The 13,692-nt window shown below is 48.2% G+C and overlaps 1 protein-coding gene across 3 annotated transcripts in view; it reads left to right on the forward strand.

The window, feature by feature from the left end:
* Positions 1-13,389, forward strand: part of CSNK1E (casein kinase 1 epsilon) — a 70,946-nt gene extending 57,557 nt beyond the window's left edge. For 2 of the 3 annotated variants that reach the window (XM_031939874.1, XM_031939873.1), the window contains exons 7-12: positions 1,497-1,645; positions 8,308-8,368; positions 9,008-9,200; positions 9,465-9,604; positions 12,812-12,877; positions 13,366-13,389. In XM_031939874.1, the coding sequence (XP_031795734.1) occupies positions 1,497-1,645; positions 8,308-8,368; positions 9,008-9,200; positions 9,465-9,604; positions 12,812-12,828 (560 nt within the window). In that variant the 3' untranslated portion in view covers positions 12,829-12,877; positions 13,366-13,389. The remainder of the gene's footprint in view (positions 1-1,496; positions 1,646-8,307; positions 8,369-9,007; positions 9,201-9,464; positions 9,605-12,811; positions 12,878-13,365) is intronic. The other variant, XM_031939875.1, reaches the window with a different exon arrangement.
* Positions 13,390-13,692: the final 303 nt, after the last annotated feature.

Raw genomic sequence — 13,692 nt, forward strand, 5'->3', positions numbered from 1 at the left:
TAAATTCAGCCTCAGACAATTCCTAGCTCTATGACTCTGGGCAAAGTCACTTCACCCTCTTTGCTTTATTTTTCTCATCTATAAAATGAGCTGGAGAAGGAAATGGCAAAATGCTCCAAAACGTCCAAAATACTTGTTGCCAAGAAAATCCCAAATAGGGTCACGAAGAGTCAAACATAATGGAAAATAACTGAACAACAGAAGTATATGTCAGGTGTGGTACTAAGGGCTCAAAGAACCAAAAGAAACTTATAATCTAATGGCAGCAGAGATAATACACAAAATTATATACAAACAAGATGTATACGGAATGAATGAAAGGGTAGTATTATGAGGCAAGACAACTCCCTTGTCCCATTTTAGGGATTGTAGTATTTTTAAGAAAAAATAGTTTGGCTGGGACACTAATACATTGTTGGTAGAGCTGTGAACTGATTCAACCATTCTGGAGAGCAATTTTGAATTATGCCCATAGGGCCATCAAACTGGGCAAACCCTTTCTTTAATCCAGCTGTCACTCTATTGGGCTTGTATCCCAAAGAGATCATAAAGGATGGAAAGGGACCCACATGGGCAAAAATGTTTGTGGCGGCCTTTTTTGTAGTGGCCAGGAACTGGAAACTGATTGGACGCCCATCAGTTGGGGAATGGCTGAATAAGCTGTAGTACATGAATCTTATGGAATATTAATGTTCTATGAGAAATGATCAGTGGGATGATTTTAGCCTGACAGTCGATGCTGAGTGAAGCAAGCAGAACCAGGAAAACATTGCATCCAACAGAGAGATTTTGTGATAATCAACTATGATGGACTTGGCTCTTCTCAGCAATTCAGTGATCCAAGGCAATTCCAAAAACTTTGGATGGAAAACGCCATCCACATCCAGAGAGAGAACTGTGGAGAATGAATACAGATGGAAGCATGCTATTTTTACCTCTTTTTCTTATGTTTTTTTTTTCCCTTGTGGTTTTCGCTTTTGTTATGATTTTTCTCACCCAACATGATCCAACAATAGGCGGAAGGAAGGAAAGAAGAAAGAAAGGAAGGGAAAAAGAAGGGGAGGGAGGAAAGGAAGGGAAGGATGGAAGGAAAGGAAGAGGGAATGAGGGAGGGAAGAAAGGAAATAAGAAAGGAAGGGAGAGAAGGAAAGGAGGAAGGGAAGGAAGAGGGAATGAGGGAGGGAAGAAAGGAAAAAAAAGGAAGGAAGGGAGAGAAGGAAAGGAGGAAGGGAAAAAAGGAGAGAGGAAGGGAAGGAAGGAAGGAAGGAAGAAAAAGGAAGGAAGGAAGGAAAGAAAGAAAAAGGAAGGAAGGAAGGAAGGAAAAAAAGAGGGAGGGAGGGAAGAAAGAAGAATATACATGTATAACCTATTTTTTTAAGAGAAAAAAATGAGAGAAAAAGACGGAGGCTGGCGGGCACTGGGAAGCCCTTGGAAGGCCTCGCCGGGCGGCAGCGACTCACTGTCCCCCTCTTCTCCCCCCTCCCGGCCTCTTGCAGCGGAGTTCTCCACGTACCTCAACTTCTGCCGCTCCCTCCGGTTCGACGACAAGCCCGACTACTCATACCTGAGGCAGCTCTTCCGGAACCTCTTCCACCGCCAGGGCTTCTCCTATGATTATGTCTTTGACTGGAACATGCTCAAATTCGTGAGTCACCTCCCCCCAACCCCCCCTTCCCGAGCCAGCGAGGGAGGGGCCGAGGCGCGAGGCGCGGCACGCTCTTCCGGATGCCTGGCGCGCAAGCGCATCCCTCCCGGCCCCGCCCCTTGGCCCCCAGCGAGCGTAGGTGGCGCCCCCCGGGGTAACTGCTTCTCTGTCAGCAGGGCCAGGCCGGAGGCGGAACGGAGGGCCGGGCTCCCCCTGCAGTCCGGGCGCCGAAGAGCTGGCTTCTCTCCCTGGACCCCCTCCGGGCCTCTCGCTGGGGGGGGTGGGGGTTCCTGGGTAGCTGCCTGACCACCTTCCTCACCGCGGCGCTGCTGCTCTCCCTGCTCTTCCCCGCGGCGGCCCGTGCCGCCCTGCGCGTGGCCCTCTTCCCCCCGGCCTCCCTGGCCGAGATCTAGGTGCGGGAGCTGACCGCCTTTCCTCACCCCTCCCCCCGACCGCCTCCCTAGCAAGCACCGCCTTTCCTCCGACGGCCGCCTGGCCGAGATCTAAATCAGGGAGCCGCACACGCACTTTCCTGCCCCCATAGCTGCTCCTCATGCCGCCTTCTCACCCCCGACCTGAGCTAGGTGCGGGAGCCGCACCCGCCTTTCCCCCTCCCGACCCCTCTGGGCCGCACGCACTCCGCCTTTCTCCCGGGCGCCCAGCTAGAGAGCTAGGGGACCGGAGCGCACTCCGCTTTCCTCACCCTCCCCGGGCCGCCCGCGCTCGCGCACTCCCCTTTCCTCCCGGCCGCCTGCGAGAGCTAGAATGCGGAGCCGACCTGCCTTCCTCCCCTTCCCGCGGCACCCGCCTTTCCTCCCGGGCCGGCCGCTGTCCCGGCTCCCTCACTCTGTCACGCTATCTTTGCTGGAAGGGGCCTGTGGGGCGCTTAGTCCGGGTGGGGACCGGTGTAGGACCTTCCGATCCCATGTCTTCTCTCTTCTGAATCTCTTCCCGGAAAGGGAGCCCGCCCGGGACGGTCTCAGTCTTTGGAGAAAGAAGTCAGCCCCTCCCGACCCCTCCGGCCTGCCCGCATTGGTAGGCAGAGCGCCGGCTCGCCTCGGCTTGTCGTCGATTCCGCGGCGCACCCGGCAGTAGCCCTGCTAGCTCGCCCGCTTTGTGCTCTGTCCCCTTCCAGGTGCCCAACGCCCCTGGGCACCCCGTGCCGGGCGGACGAGCAGGTGGAGGAGGGTGAGCGCATGGAGGAGCTGGGCCACCTTAGCCACTGGCCCCTGGTCTGGACCCCCCCAGGGCCCCAGTTCTGACCTCAGGGCGGCCCGAGTGTGCAAAGCTGAGCGAGTCTCCTAAACCAGGACCCGTGGATAAGGCCCAGGCGGCCGAACTGTGACCGAGAACAAGCGGTCGGGCCGCCCAGTAGTGGAGTCAGACGGCTGGGCCGGTGTCGAGTTCTAAGAGGAGGGCATCCCGAGTGGTACTGGGACCGCAAGCAGACTCCGAAGTCTCCCAGGGTGCCAGACGGGACCTGGATCCACCTTGAATGCTCATGCATCTGTACCAACCGAGCTCATTAAAAAGGCCTCTTCCTCACTCTTCTGGCCGTGACTGTCTCTTAATGTCGTCCATGCCCCCTCCTAGCTCTTCTCTTCCACTCCTCAAGCTCCTCTTTTCTTCTCAATTTATTCCAACAAACATTTAGTCAGCACCTGCTGTATGCAGACTGCCCTGATGGACACTCCGTCTCGTTGTACTTTTCACTTTGCCCTCCGGGCCTGGGGAGCAGCCTGCATTTCTCTTACCAGTCGGCTATTTCTCCAACAGAGGGACAACTGAAGTCATTCAGGGTAGGAAATGAACACTGTGTGGTGAGCTAGGGAAGAAGATGAAGTCAGGACTTGGGGGTGTCGCCGTGGGGTCTCTAAAATGCACATAAAACTTTCCAGGTCGTCTCAGTGGTCGTCTCATTGGCTCCTCCAGGGCCAGAAGCGGCCAGAAGCTAGAGGTTCTTGAGAGGGTATTGATTCCCCATCTCTTCCACCAAGGGGACGTGGGCCTAGAAAGCACCTGGAATTCCCCTGAAAAGTTGTGTGTGTGTGTGTGTGTGTGTGTGTGCGCACACGCGCACTATGTTCCCTTCCTTGTCATTTACACACTGGTCACTCCCAAGACATCACTACCTTTCAGAGACCATGAGAAATTCCAGCCTGGACATCATACCAAACCAGCCCTGGCCATTCAAAGAGGGTCTGAACAGTTGTGACTCTGCTTGACCCGGCAAGGGCCGTGACTTCTGGGACGGATCCTTCGAAATCACAGAATTTGAGAATAGCCATTTAGTCCAATACATATCACAAAGGAAGGATATGACAAAGGAAGGTCATACAACGTTAGTATGGCCCTAACATACTTGATGGATTGAAAACTTCCAAGAAAGGGGAGCCCATCCATCACCTCTTGAGGCTATCCTTTTAAAGAAAGAGCGAAGGGGGATCCCGGATAAGCCTACTTTGAAGAAGGCTGAAGAGACTTAGAAGGGACTCCATGGGGGGCTCATTTCCCATCATGTCACTGGGATATCAAGTGACATCAGGCCTTCAGTTTGCTGGGAAGGTAGATGGAACCATCTACACCCACTGTTCCATGGCCACTTTCCTGTTGCAGTTTCATGGCTGGGCCATCTTCAAGTGTCTGTTTTATTTTGGATTTGGCTGCCATCACTGAATTGATTCCTGATCCTCCACTGCTATTGACATAGTGATTTGGAAGACTCCCCTTGTGGGAAAGAACATCTTTAGAAAACAAGTTGATAGAAAGTGAAGTGAATGACTCAGAGACCAAGGGAACCTTTTTGCAACATCCCTGATGGATGGTTGTCCAGCTTTTGCCTGAAGACCTGCTGTAACTAAGAAAGAGCTCACTATCCATCAGAGAAGCCCATTCTACTTTGGGGCAGTTCTAAATATTAGGATGTTTTTCATTGAGCTGAAGACCAAGTAGGTGGAGTCTCCAACCATTCTGTTTTCTGGGCAAAACAGAGCAAAGTTAATCCCTTTTTCATGTATCATCAAAAGATCCTGAGGTCTCTCCTATCAAAGTCTTCAAACTGAGCATCCCCAGTTCCTCCATATTCATCTGTACTCATCCACAAGGGATGATGGAAAGTAGAAATGTTTGACTATGGCATGATCTCCATTTCTCCCATCATTCTCTTTGTCCCTCTCTGTTCATGGTCCAGCTTCTTAATATCCTTCCTAAAATGGGGCCTGGGGCTCCCGATAAGCTATATCAGGCAGAGTATCCAGCAGGACACACCTTCCTGGTCCTGAGTGCTACACAGCCTTGGCTTGCATCTCCCCCCCCCCCAATCCCTCTTGATGTGCCAGAAAGAAAGGGGTCAAGATCTTGTAAGCAGCTGTCTCCATAGTACACAGAGAACTGCATCTGGAGTCAGGAAGGACAGGATCACCTAATCTTCTCCTCAGTTTCTTCATCTGTAAAATGGGGATAATAATGGCACCTACCTCACAGGGTTGTTGTGAGAATCAAATATTCGTGAAGCACTTTGCCAACCTTATATGAAAGCTACTTGTTATCATCATTGTTATTATCATGATTACTATGTCACTATTTGGGCCCACCATTTTGAAAAGAGCAGAAGGTTAGAGATGGATACAATCACACCATCACGTGGAACCTTTGGGTCTTTCGCCATGACTCTATCTCTTAAACTTCAGGTTTCCATTTCTTGACTCCTCTTCCCTTTCTTTTCTTCTTCCTTCTTACCCTCCCTCTTTTTCTATCCTGAGACTGGAAAAAGAAGCCAGGCTTAGTTCCAACCTGAGTCTGGACTGGAGAATAGACCATTGGACTCAAGTTCAGAAGTGGCCAGACACCAGCCACTCATTTGGAGACCCCAGGAATCTTTTGGTTCTTGAGCTGCTGCTTTGCAAACTGTGTCTAGCCCTATTTCACCCAGGGATAAGATCAGACATTCCCTGAGGAGGGATAAGGGAGACTAATGCTTGGTCCGAGGAGGGAGGGGTATGGCTCACGCGTGAGGTCCCTTTCCCACCCCATGCATCTCACCTCATTTTGGGATCTCCCCATTGACTGTGTGGCTATCAGGAAAAAATCAGATTTGCAATCCAAGGATTTAGATTAAATCCTGTTTATACCATTTCTTAACTGGGTCACCTAGAACAAGGCTCCTCCCCTCTCCCATTCTCTTCCCTGCCAAATATGGGGGTTGTATTTTAGTCTAGCCTATGCTCCGCCCTGGTCTGGGACACCCCCCACCCTCGTGGCTTTCCTAAATTGTTAGTTGTTGACTCTAGATGGGATTTTTGAGAAGTGAAAACTGAAGGGAGCAGGCTGATGAGTATTATCTGAATCTTGCTCCTGTTGGGGAGATTTTTTTTGGGGGGAGAACTGAGGCAATTGGGGTTAAGTGACTTGCCCATGGACACACAGCCAGGAAGTGTTAAGCATCTGAGCATAGATGACTTCAGGGCTGGTGCTCTATCCACTGTACCACCTAGCTGCCTGTGGGGGAGAATTTTTTTAATTGCTTCTCCATTTATCTTGGACTAACCCTTTCTGGTTATTACTTATCACTCCAGCATTAGCTGCTGTCAAATCAGTAATCCCCTTAACAGGGGGTCTGAGTCACAGCTAATAGGACTTTATTTGCTTATTTGAGCCCTTTCAGAAATGCAGAGGTGTGAAAAGGGTATTTTATTGATAAGAGAGTGGAAGAAGAAAGGAAGTTTAGAGAATGACAAAAGAGAGACAGGATGTTCCTTGGCATTTCTCGTCTGGTTGTCCCATTAGGGATCAGGGATCCTCAGTGATCTTCAGCAAGGATCCAAAGTTCTTTCATTCCTTTCCCCAGTAAATCAAGACCTGATAGTACCAATCATTAAGCATTTATTAAGCACCTACTATGTGTAGATGCCATGCTAAGCATTGGGAATTTTAAAAAAAAACCAAAACAGTTCCTGTCCTCAAAGACTACTTTCTCTCTGGAAAATACAGAATAATACAGAATTAATACAAGATCATTAGAGAGAGAGAGAGCAGGGATAGCTAGGTGGCACAGTGGATAGAGCACCAGCCCTGAAATCAGGAGGACCTGAGTTCAAATTTGCCCTCAGATACTTAACATTTCCTAGCTGTGTGACCCTGGGCAAGTCACTTAATCCCAATTTGCCTCAGTCCAAAAAAAAAAAAAATTAGAAAAAAAATGAGAGAGAAAGAGGGAGACATAACTAACAACTCAGAGGGGCTCAGGAAAAATCTCAGGAGGAGATGGTAGTACTGGATCTCAGCCCAAGGGAAAAGATTCTACAAGGCAGAAGGAGGGCCTTCAGACATGGAGGATGATGGATTCCAAGACCTAGATGAAGATGGGGTGTTGTGTGGGAGGAGCAGAAAGGCTGTTCTGGGTATCTCTAAATGCTTCCTTTGATTGAGGTTTTGCTGGGATTCCCAGCATGGGGGAGCAGGGCTGTGAGATACCCATTGCCACTCATTCAACTCTCACACTTCTGCTTGGGGTTGGGGTAAGAAGAGGGACGGGTGGCAGGTAAGGCAACCCCTCCCGTCAGTGATCAAGACCGGCAACCTTTTTGGAGCACCCTGTGGAATTCGGGGCTCCCTAGGGAGCTGGCTCTCCCTCCAAGAGCAGGGGCAGGAGGTGACTCGGTGGGGCAGTCCACCAGCATGTTCCGATTCAGCCTCAAGTTGAATTGATCGCCTCTCATGAGGTCTCTTCCAACTGTGAGGAATTCACCCGGAACCGGGAGCACCCGTCCTTCCCAGCACTCTTGGGGCCTTGTGAAGAATGTTGCCCGCCTTCAGAAAAGTCCCACTTGGCTCTCTTTGGTCTAAATGATAATATCCAGTAGATAAGATGGAAGATGTTTTTCCCGACGTTCTAAAGTGGAGTTTTTGAGTTCTCCTGAATTAATAAAAGAAAAACAGGAAGGATGTGGGTCCCATCCCCTCCATTACTGCTTATATAGAATAACTAACACGTGGATAGAACATCTTAATGTACTTGTAAAACATTAATCCCCCACACTAGAGATAGTATGGTCTGGTGGATAAGGGCTGGTCTGCAAGCCAGGAAGCTCTGGGTTTCTGTTAGTCATTTTTCGTTGTTCACACCCATTTTTTTTTTTTTTTATTGTGAATTGCTAGGTATTATCTTTTTTTTTTTTTTTTATTTAATAGCCTTTAATTTACAGGATATATACATGTGTAACTTTACAGCATTAACAATTGCCAAACCTCTTGTTCCAATTTTTCACCTCTTACCCCCCCCCCACCCCCTCCCCTAGATGGCAGGATGACCAGTAGATGTTAAATATATTAAAATATAACTTAGATACACAATAAGTATACATGACCAAAACATTATTTTGCTGTACAAAAAGAATCAGACTCTGAATTATTGTACAATTAGCTTGTGTTCACACCCAATTTGCAGATATGGTGTCAACCTGAATTGGTGGAGGGAGTTTCCGGCTTTGGGAGTTCCCTATGCCAATGAAAGGCTGTTTACAGGATGGGGGCAATGTCCCTTGTCTCTTCCCTGGGAGCTGAGGGACAGGTTCCTTTCGGCACCTCCCCCACACCCCCACTGTGACTCTGGGATTGTCTGTATGTGTGACCCCCAACTTAGCCTTGAGCTCTCTCCTCTACAGATGCGGCCCCCTTCCAGTCCGCCCCCTGCCCTTCCCTGCGCTGCGCCCCGGGACCAATTAGGTAACTTGCTGTCACTGGCTCTGCACTCAGCTCTCTGGCCTCCCTCTCTCTTTCTCCCCTGAATCTGGTCTTAAAAACTGGGAGCCAGCTGCTGAAGAGCACACCCCGGGGGGCTTCAGTACCATTCAGCCTTTCCCTGCCCTCTTGATTGTCCCCTCTGCTTCCTCGGGGCTTCTGGGCCGGCCCATCCGGATCTTTCATGGCTTAGCAAGGACCACTGTGGAAAGGGATGGTACACGTAGCCTCCAGGAAACACAGGGGATGTCGGGGGTGGGGCAAGGCAGAATATGCCCCGCCTCCCCCCCTCCCCCCCCACCTCTAGACCTCTTTCTTCATCTCTTTGTGTATCTTTTCTCTTCTGGCTTTGCTCGGATCTTGGTTCTGCCTTTTATACCATGCTTGATCTTGGGCAGATCATTGCCACTTCTCTGAGCCTTCATTACCTTCTTTATAATGTGAGGGGATTGGACAAGATCATCTCTAAGGTGCTTTTTGGAACTCGAGCTGGTGGTCCTCCCTTCCCGTCACTCTGGTCTGGGAATCCCTTTCTGGGGGCTTAAGGTTGCTCTCTATCTCGGGACAAAGCCAAACTCTCCCCATCCCTATTCTGTCTATCACACCCTCCCCCAACCCCCACAGGGTGCGGCCCGGAACCCCGAGGATATGGACCGAGAGCGGCGGGAGCACGAGAGAGAGGAGAGGATGGGGCAGTTGCGAGGATCTGCTACGCGGGCCCTCCCCCCGGGACCCCCTGCTGGTGCCACTGCCAACCGCCTCCGCAACGTGGCCGAGCCCGTGGCTTCCAATCCGGCCTCCCGCATCCAGCAAGCTGGTGAGTCGGGGCGGGAGAGGCTGGGTGGGTTTGGACCCTAAGATTGAACCATCAGAGCCAGGAAGGGCCTTCCACAGAGGAGAAACGATTTGTGTGTTGGCAAGCATTTATTAAGTGCTTACTGTGTGCAAAGTAAGGCAAAAAAGCAAAATAAACCCTTGCCGGGATCACCCAACTGAGATTTGAACCCAGGACTTTATGGTCCACTGCTCCACATCCCTCCGCCTCTAGCGGCGCTCAAGAGCGTCTTTTCTATTCTTCTAGGCAATACTTCTCCCAGAGCGATCTCACGGGTAGACAGGGAGAGGAAGGTGAGCATGAGGTTACACCGAGGGGCTCCGGCCAACGTCTCCTCCTCCGACCTCACAGGACGCCAAGAGGTGTCCCGGATTTCAGCATCACAGGTGGGTGGGTGTCCTTTGCTCCCTTCCTTCCTTCATGCCCTCAACAGGAATTTATTGAAGGGCATAAGGAGCTTTTTGAAGCACCAGGTACTGTGTAAAGTATGATGAGGAAAGGCCGAAATGAAGACTCTTGGTCTTGGAGAAATTTACATCCCTCTTGGGCAGGATGTAAGACAGGGGAAAATTAAAGTAGATGTTACATCCCAGTTGGGGAGGATGTAAAATGCGGGAAAATAAATGTAGATGTTACTTTCTACTTAGGCAGGATATAAAACATGGGAAAATAAACGTAGATGTTACATTCCAGTTGGGCAGGATGTAAAATGCAGGAACATTAAAAATAGATGTTAATCCCAGTTGGGCAGGATGTAAAATGCGGGAAAATAAACGTAGATGTTACATTCCAGTTGGGCAGGATGTAAAATGCAGGAACATTAAAAATAGATGTTAACCCCAGTTGGGCAGAATGTAAAACACAGGAGAATGTGGAAAGATAGATAGCAAGTAATTCCCAAGATGGAGGGTATTAGCAACTAGGGGAACTGGGAAAGGCTTTGACTTGAGCTGAACAGAGAAGGAAGTAAGAGCTTCTCAGAAGCTGAGAATGCATGAGGGAGTGTAATGTGGAGTAAGTCTGGAATGATAAATTGGAACCAGATGGCAAAGCCAACTAGAGGACTCTGCATTTTGTCCTATAGAAAGTGGGGAACCCCTGAAGTGTCTTGAGAAAGGGAAGTCACGTGCTCAAGCCTCTGCTTAGTAATACAAATTTGGCAGTTGTGCAAAGACTGGGTAGGGAGACTGAGGATAGTGAAGCTAATGAGGAAGTAGTGCTCCTGATGACCAGTGAGGAGGACCTGAACTCAGGTGGCAGCTGTGTGAGGGAAGAGAAGGGATTGGATGTAAGAGATTTGGTGATGAGACTTTGCAGCTGATTGAATATGACGGGGTGTGAGAGAACTAGGAGGTAAGGATGACTCAGGTTGTATGCATGGGCGACTGGAAGGATGATGGCATCTTCAATGGAAACAGGGAAGTTTGGAAGAAGAATTTCAGGGTCAAGAGAGTTTAGTTTTGTATGATGGACTTGGCTTTTTTCAACAAGGCGATTCAAGGCAAGTCCAATAGACTTGTGATGGAAAGTGCCATCCATATCCAGGAAAGAAATATAGAGACTGAATGTGGATCAAAGCATAATATTTTTTGGTTTTTTATTTGTTATTTTTAAATTTTTATTTGTTGTTTGCTTCTTTTTTTTCTTGTGTTTTTTTCTTTTGATCTTTTTTTTTCTTAGTGTGACAAATATGGAAATATGTTTAGAAGAACTGTATATGATTAAACTGCATCAGATTGCTTGCTATCTTGGGGGAGGGAGAGGAAAGGGAGAAAATTTCGAACATAAGGTTTTTCGAAAATGAATATTGAAAACTCTTTGCACAAATTTGGAAAAATAAAATACCATTCAAAAAAGAGAGAGTTTAGTTTTGGACACATTGATTTTGGGACATTGTGCTGCTTGTTTGTTTTAATTTAATTTTGTATTTTTCAATGAACAAAAATCAATTTTCTCTCCCTCCCACCTCCCTGGCCCCAACTCCAACACTGAAGATTTAAAAACAAACAAACAAACAAAATCATCTCAGATTTCTTGTAAAAAATATTGAGAGTCAAAAAATTCCCACACTGGCCACGGAGATACCTGATTTGAAATGTCCAACAGCCAAGTGGGGATCTGGGGCTGAAGTTCAAGAGAGAGGCTGGGCTAAATACACAGACCTGCGAGTCATCTGTTTAGGGATTATCTTTAAACCCATGGGAACTGATGAGATCACCAAGAATGAAGAGAGAATGGGAGAGAGCACAGAGTACTAAGGAAGCAGGATCTGGGTGGTGATCCACCAAAGGAGCAGAGGAGGAGGCAGCATGGGCACTTCGGTCAGGAGTGGACAACAGCACGAGATCTTAGGGAGGAAAAGGTATCTAGAACTCCAGTGCAGTACCCACTATCCGGTACTGCAGAGTGGTCCAGATGGCTGTGGAAGGACAAAAACCATTCATGGGACTGAGTGATGGTGAATTATCAGTTACCTGGGAGGGAGAAGTAAAAAAGCTAGAGATTCTAAGTTGGACATGAGGAGGGAGCAGATCCATTCATTCATTCCAGGTATAGCATTTCTTCCTTATCTCAAATATGAGGTAAGGAGAGAAGAGACATCTCTCACCCACTCCTTCTCCCCCAACCCAAAGCCATTTTTAATGAGGTTGGCAGTTGCTGGGCAGCCTGGACAGAACACTGGGCTGGGTGTCTAAAACAGATGGATTCTAGCCTTTGCCCTTAACTCACCTTAGGATCTTTAATAAAAAATTAATGTATTCTTTTAATTCTCACACTATATTTACTAAAACAGTAACAGCTGAAATTCATAAAGCACATTAATTCACTGAATTTTCATATCAACCATTCAAGATAGGTACTGCATTTATCCCCATTTTTCAGATAAGGAAACTGAGGTTCAGAAAGGGGTTAGTGATTTGCCCATGGTCACAAAGGAAAGAAATATCAGACAGGCCTGAAACTCAAGCCTCCTAACTCTAAAGACAGGACTACTCAGTCCCCAGTCCTAGGTAAGATCCCGAGGGGAAGATCTAAGAGTAGCAGTGAAGCTGGTCCCTGCCCTTGCGGAGCTTACTTTCGAAAGAAGCAGTGTTCTGGTTGTTGTTGAGTCCATTCAGTCATGTGAAACTCCATGACGCCATTTGGTTTTTCTTGGCAGAGATTCTAGAGTGCTTTGCCCTTTGCTTCTCCAGCTCATTTTACAGATGGGAAATGGAGCCAAAAAAGGTTAAGTGAGCCATCCAGAGTCACAGCTAGTAAGTGTCTGGAGGTCAATTTTGAACTCAGGATGTTGAGTCTTCCTGATTCTAAGACCAATCAATGCTCTATCTACTGAAGCGCCCTTAGCTGCCGGGAGAAGCAGTGTACCACAGTGATTAGAGTGAGACTCACTTCAAATCCTTGAATTCAAATTCAAGTCCTTAGAGACTTCGGATTTATGTGAGTTGACAGGTGGGATGGAAGTGAGCCTTAGTTTCCTTGTTTTACAAATTGACTCCAACTTCTCTGCGTAAAACATTTATAAAATGAAGGGTTTGGATTCGCTCTGTCTGTATTCCTATAACATCTGGGTACCCTTTGTTCTTCTCCAGACAAGCGTGCCATTTGACCATCTCGGGAAGTGAGGGAAAGATGCTACCGGACCAGTGTTTGCTTAGGTAAGTCTTCCGAGAGTGACTTGCCGCTGCCCGTCTCCCCAGCCTTAGGACCTGTCCTCCTGGGTCTATCCAAGGGCAGTGGTGGGGTAGCCCAGCTTCCTTTAGGAGATGGAGTCGGAGACAGAAGGGAGGCAGATGAACTCTAGGGAGTCATGGATTAAGCAGCTATTCTGTACTGGGCACTGTGCTGGTCACTGGAGATATAAAGACTGACCATCCCTACCTTCTTCCCTTGGGGACATTGGAAGGACGGGATGGCTGGGTCTGGCCCTAGATGGGATTTGATAAAGATGTGATTAAGTCCCTACTCAAGGTAAATTGACTTGCCTAGGGTCACACAGCTTGGGAGTGTGGGAAGCCAAATTTGATTGATTTCTTTTCCCTACAGTCTATCTGAGTAGGCTATGGCATAGTCGAGGAGAAGCGGGGAGTGATGGGATACGAGAGAGGTCAATCCTAATTATTTCTCTTTCTCTGTCCCTTTCTAGTGTCTTCACTGTATTTTTCTTTTAAAAAAAAATTTAAAAAAAGACTTAAAAAAAGAACAAAAAGAAAATGAAAAAAAAATCCCACAAAACAGACAACAGATTTTTGTTGCTCTCTGGGATTTTTCTTTCTTTCTTTCTTTTCTTTTCTTTTTTCTTTTTTTTTCTTTTTTTTTTTGCCAATGGAGAAGAGACACAAAGCTCCCACTGTACCGACCTCCGGCCCCGGTGTCTGCCTTCCTTCCCGGTCTGCCTTCTGCCCTCTAGACCCCTCCAAGAGACCCTTTTGGGGACATCACCACTCACCCTTCCGGGAGCCACGCCAAGCCG

Source organism: Sarcophilus harrisii, chromosome 5 (genome assembly GCF_902635505.1).
Source record: "Sarcophilus harrisii chromosome 5, mSarHar1.11, whole genome shotgun sequence".
In the NCBI taxonomy this organism is placed as follows: Eukaryota; Metazoa; Chordata; class Mammalia; order Dasyuromorphia; family Dasyuridae; genus Sarcophilus; species Sarcophilus harrisii.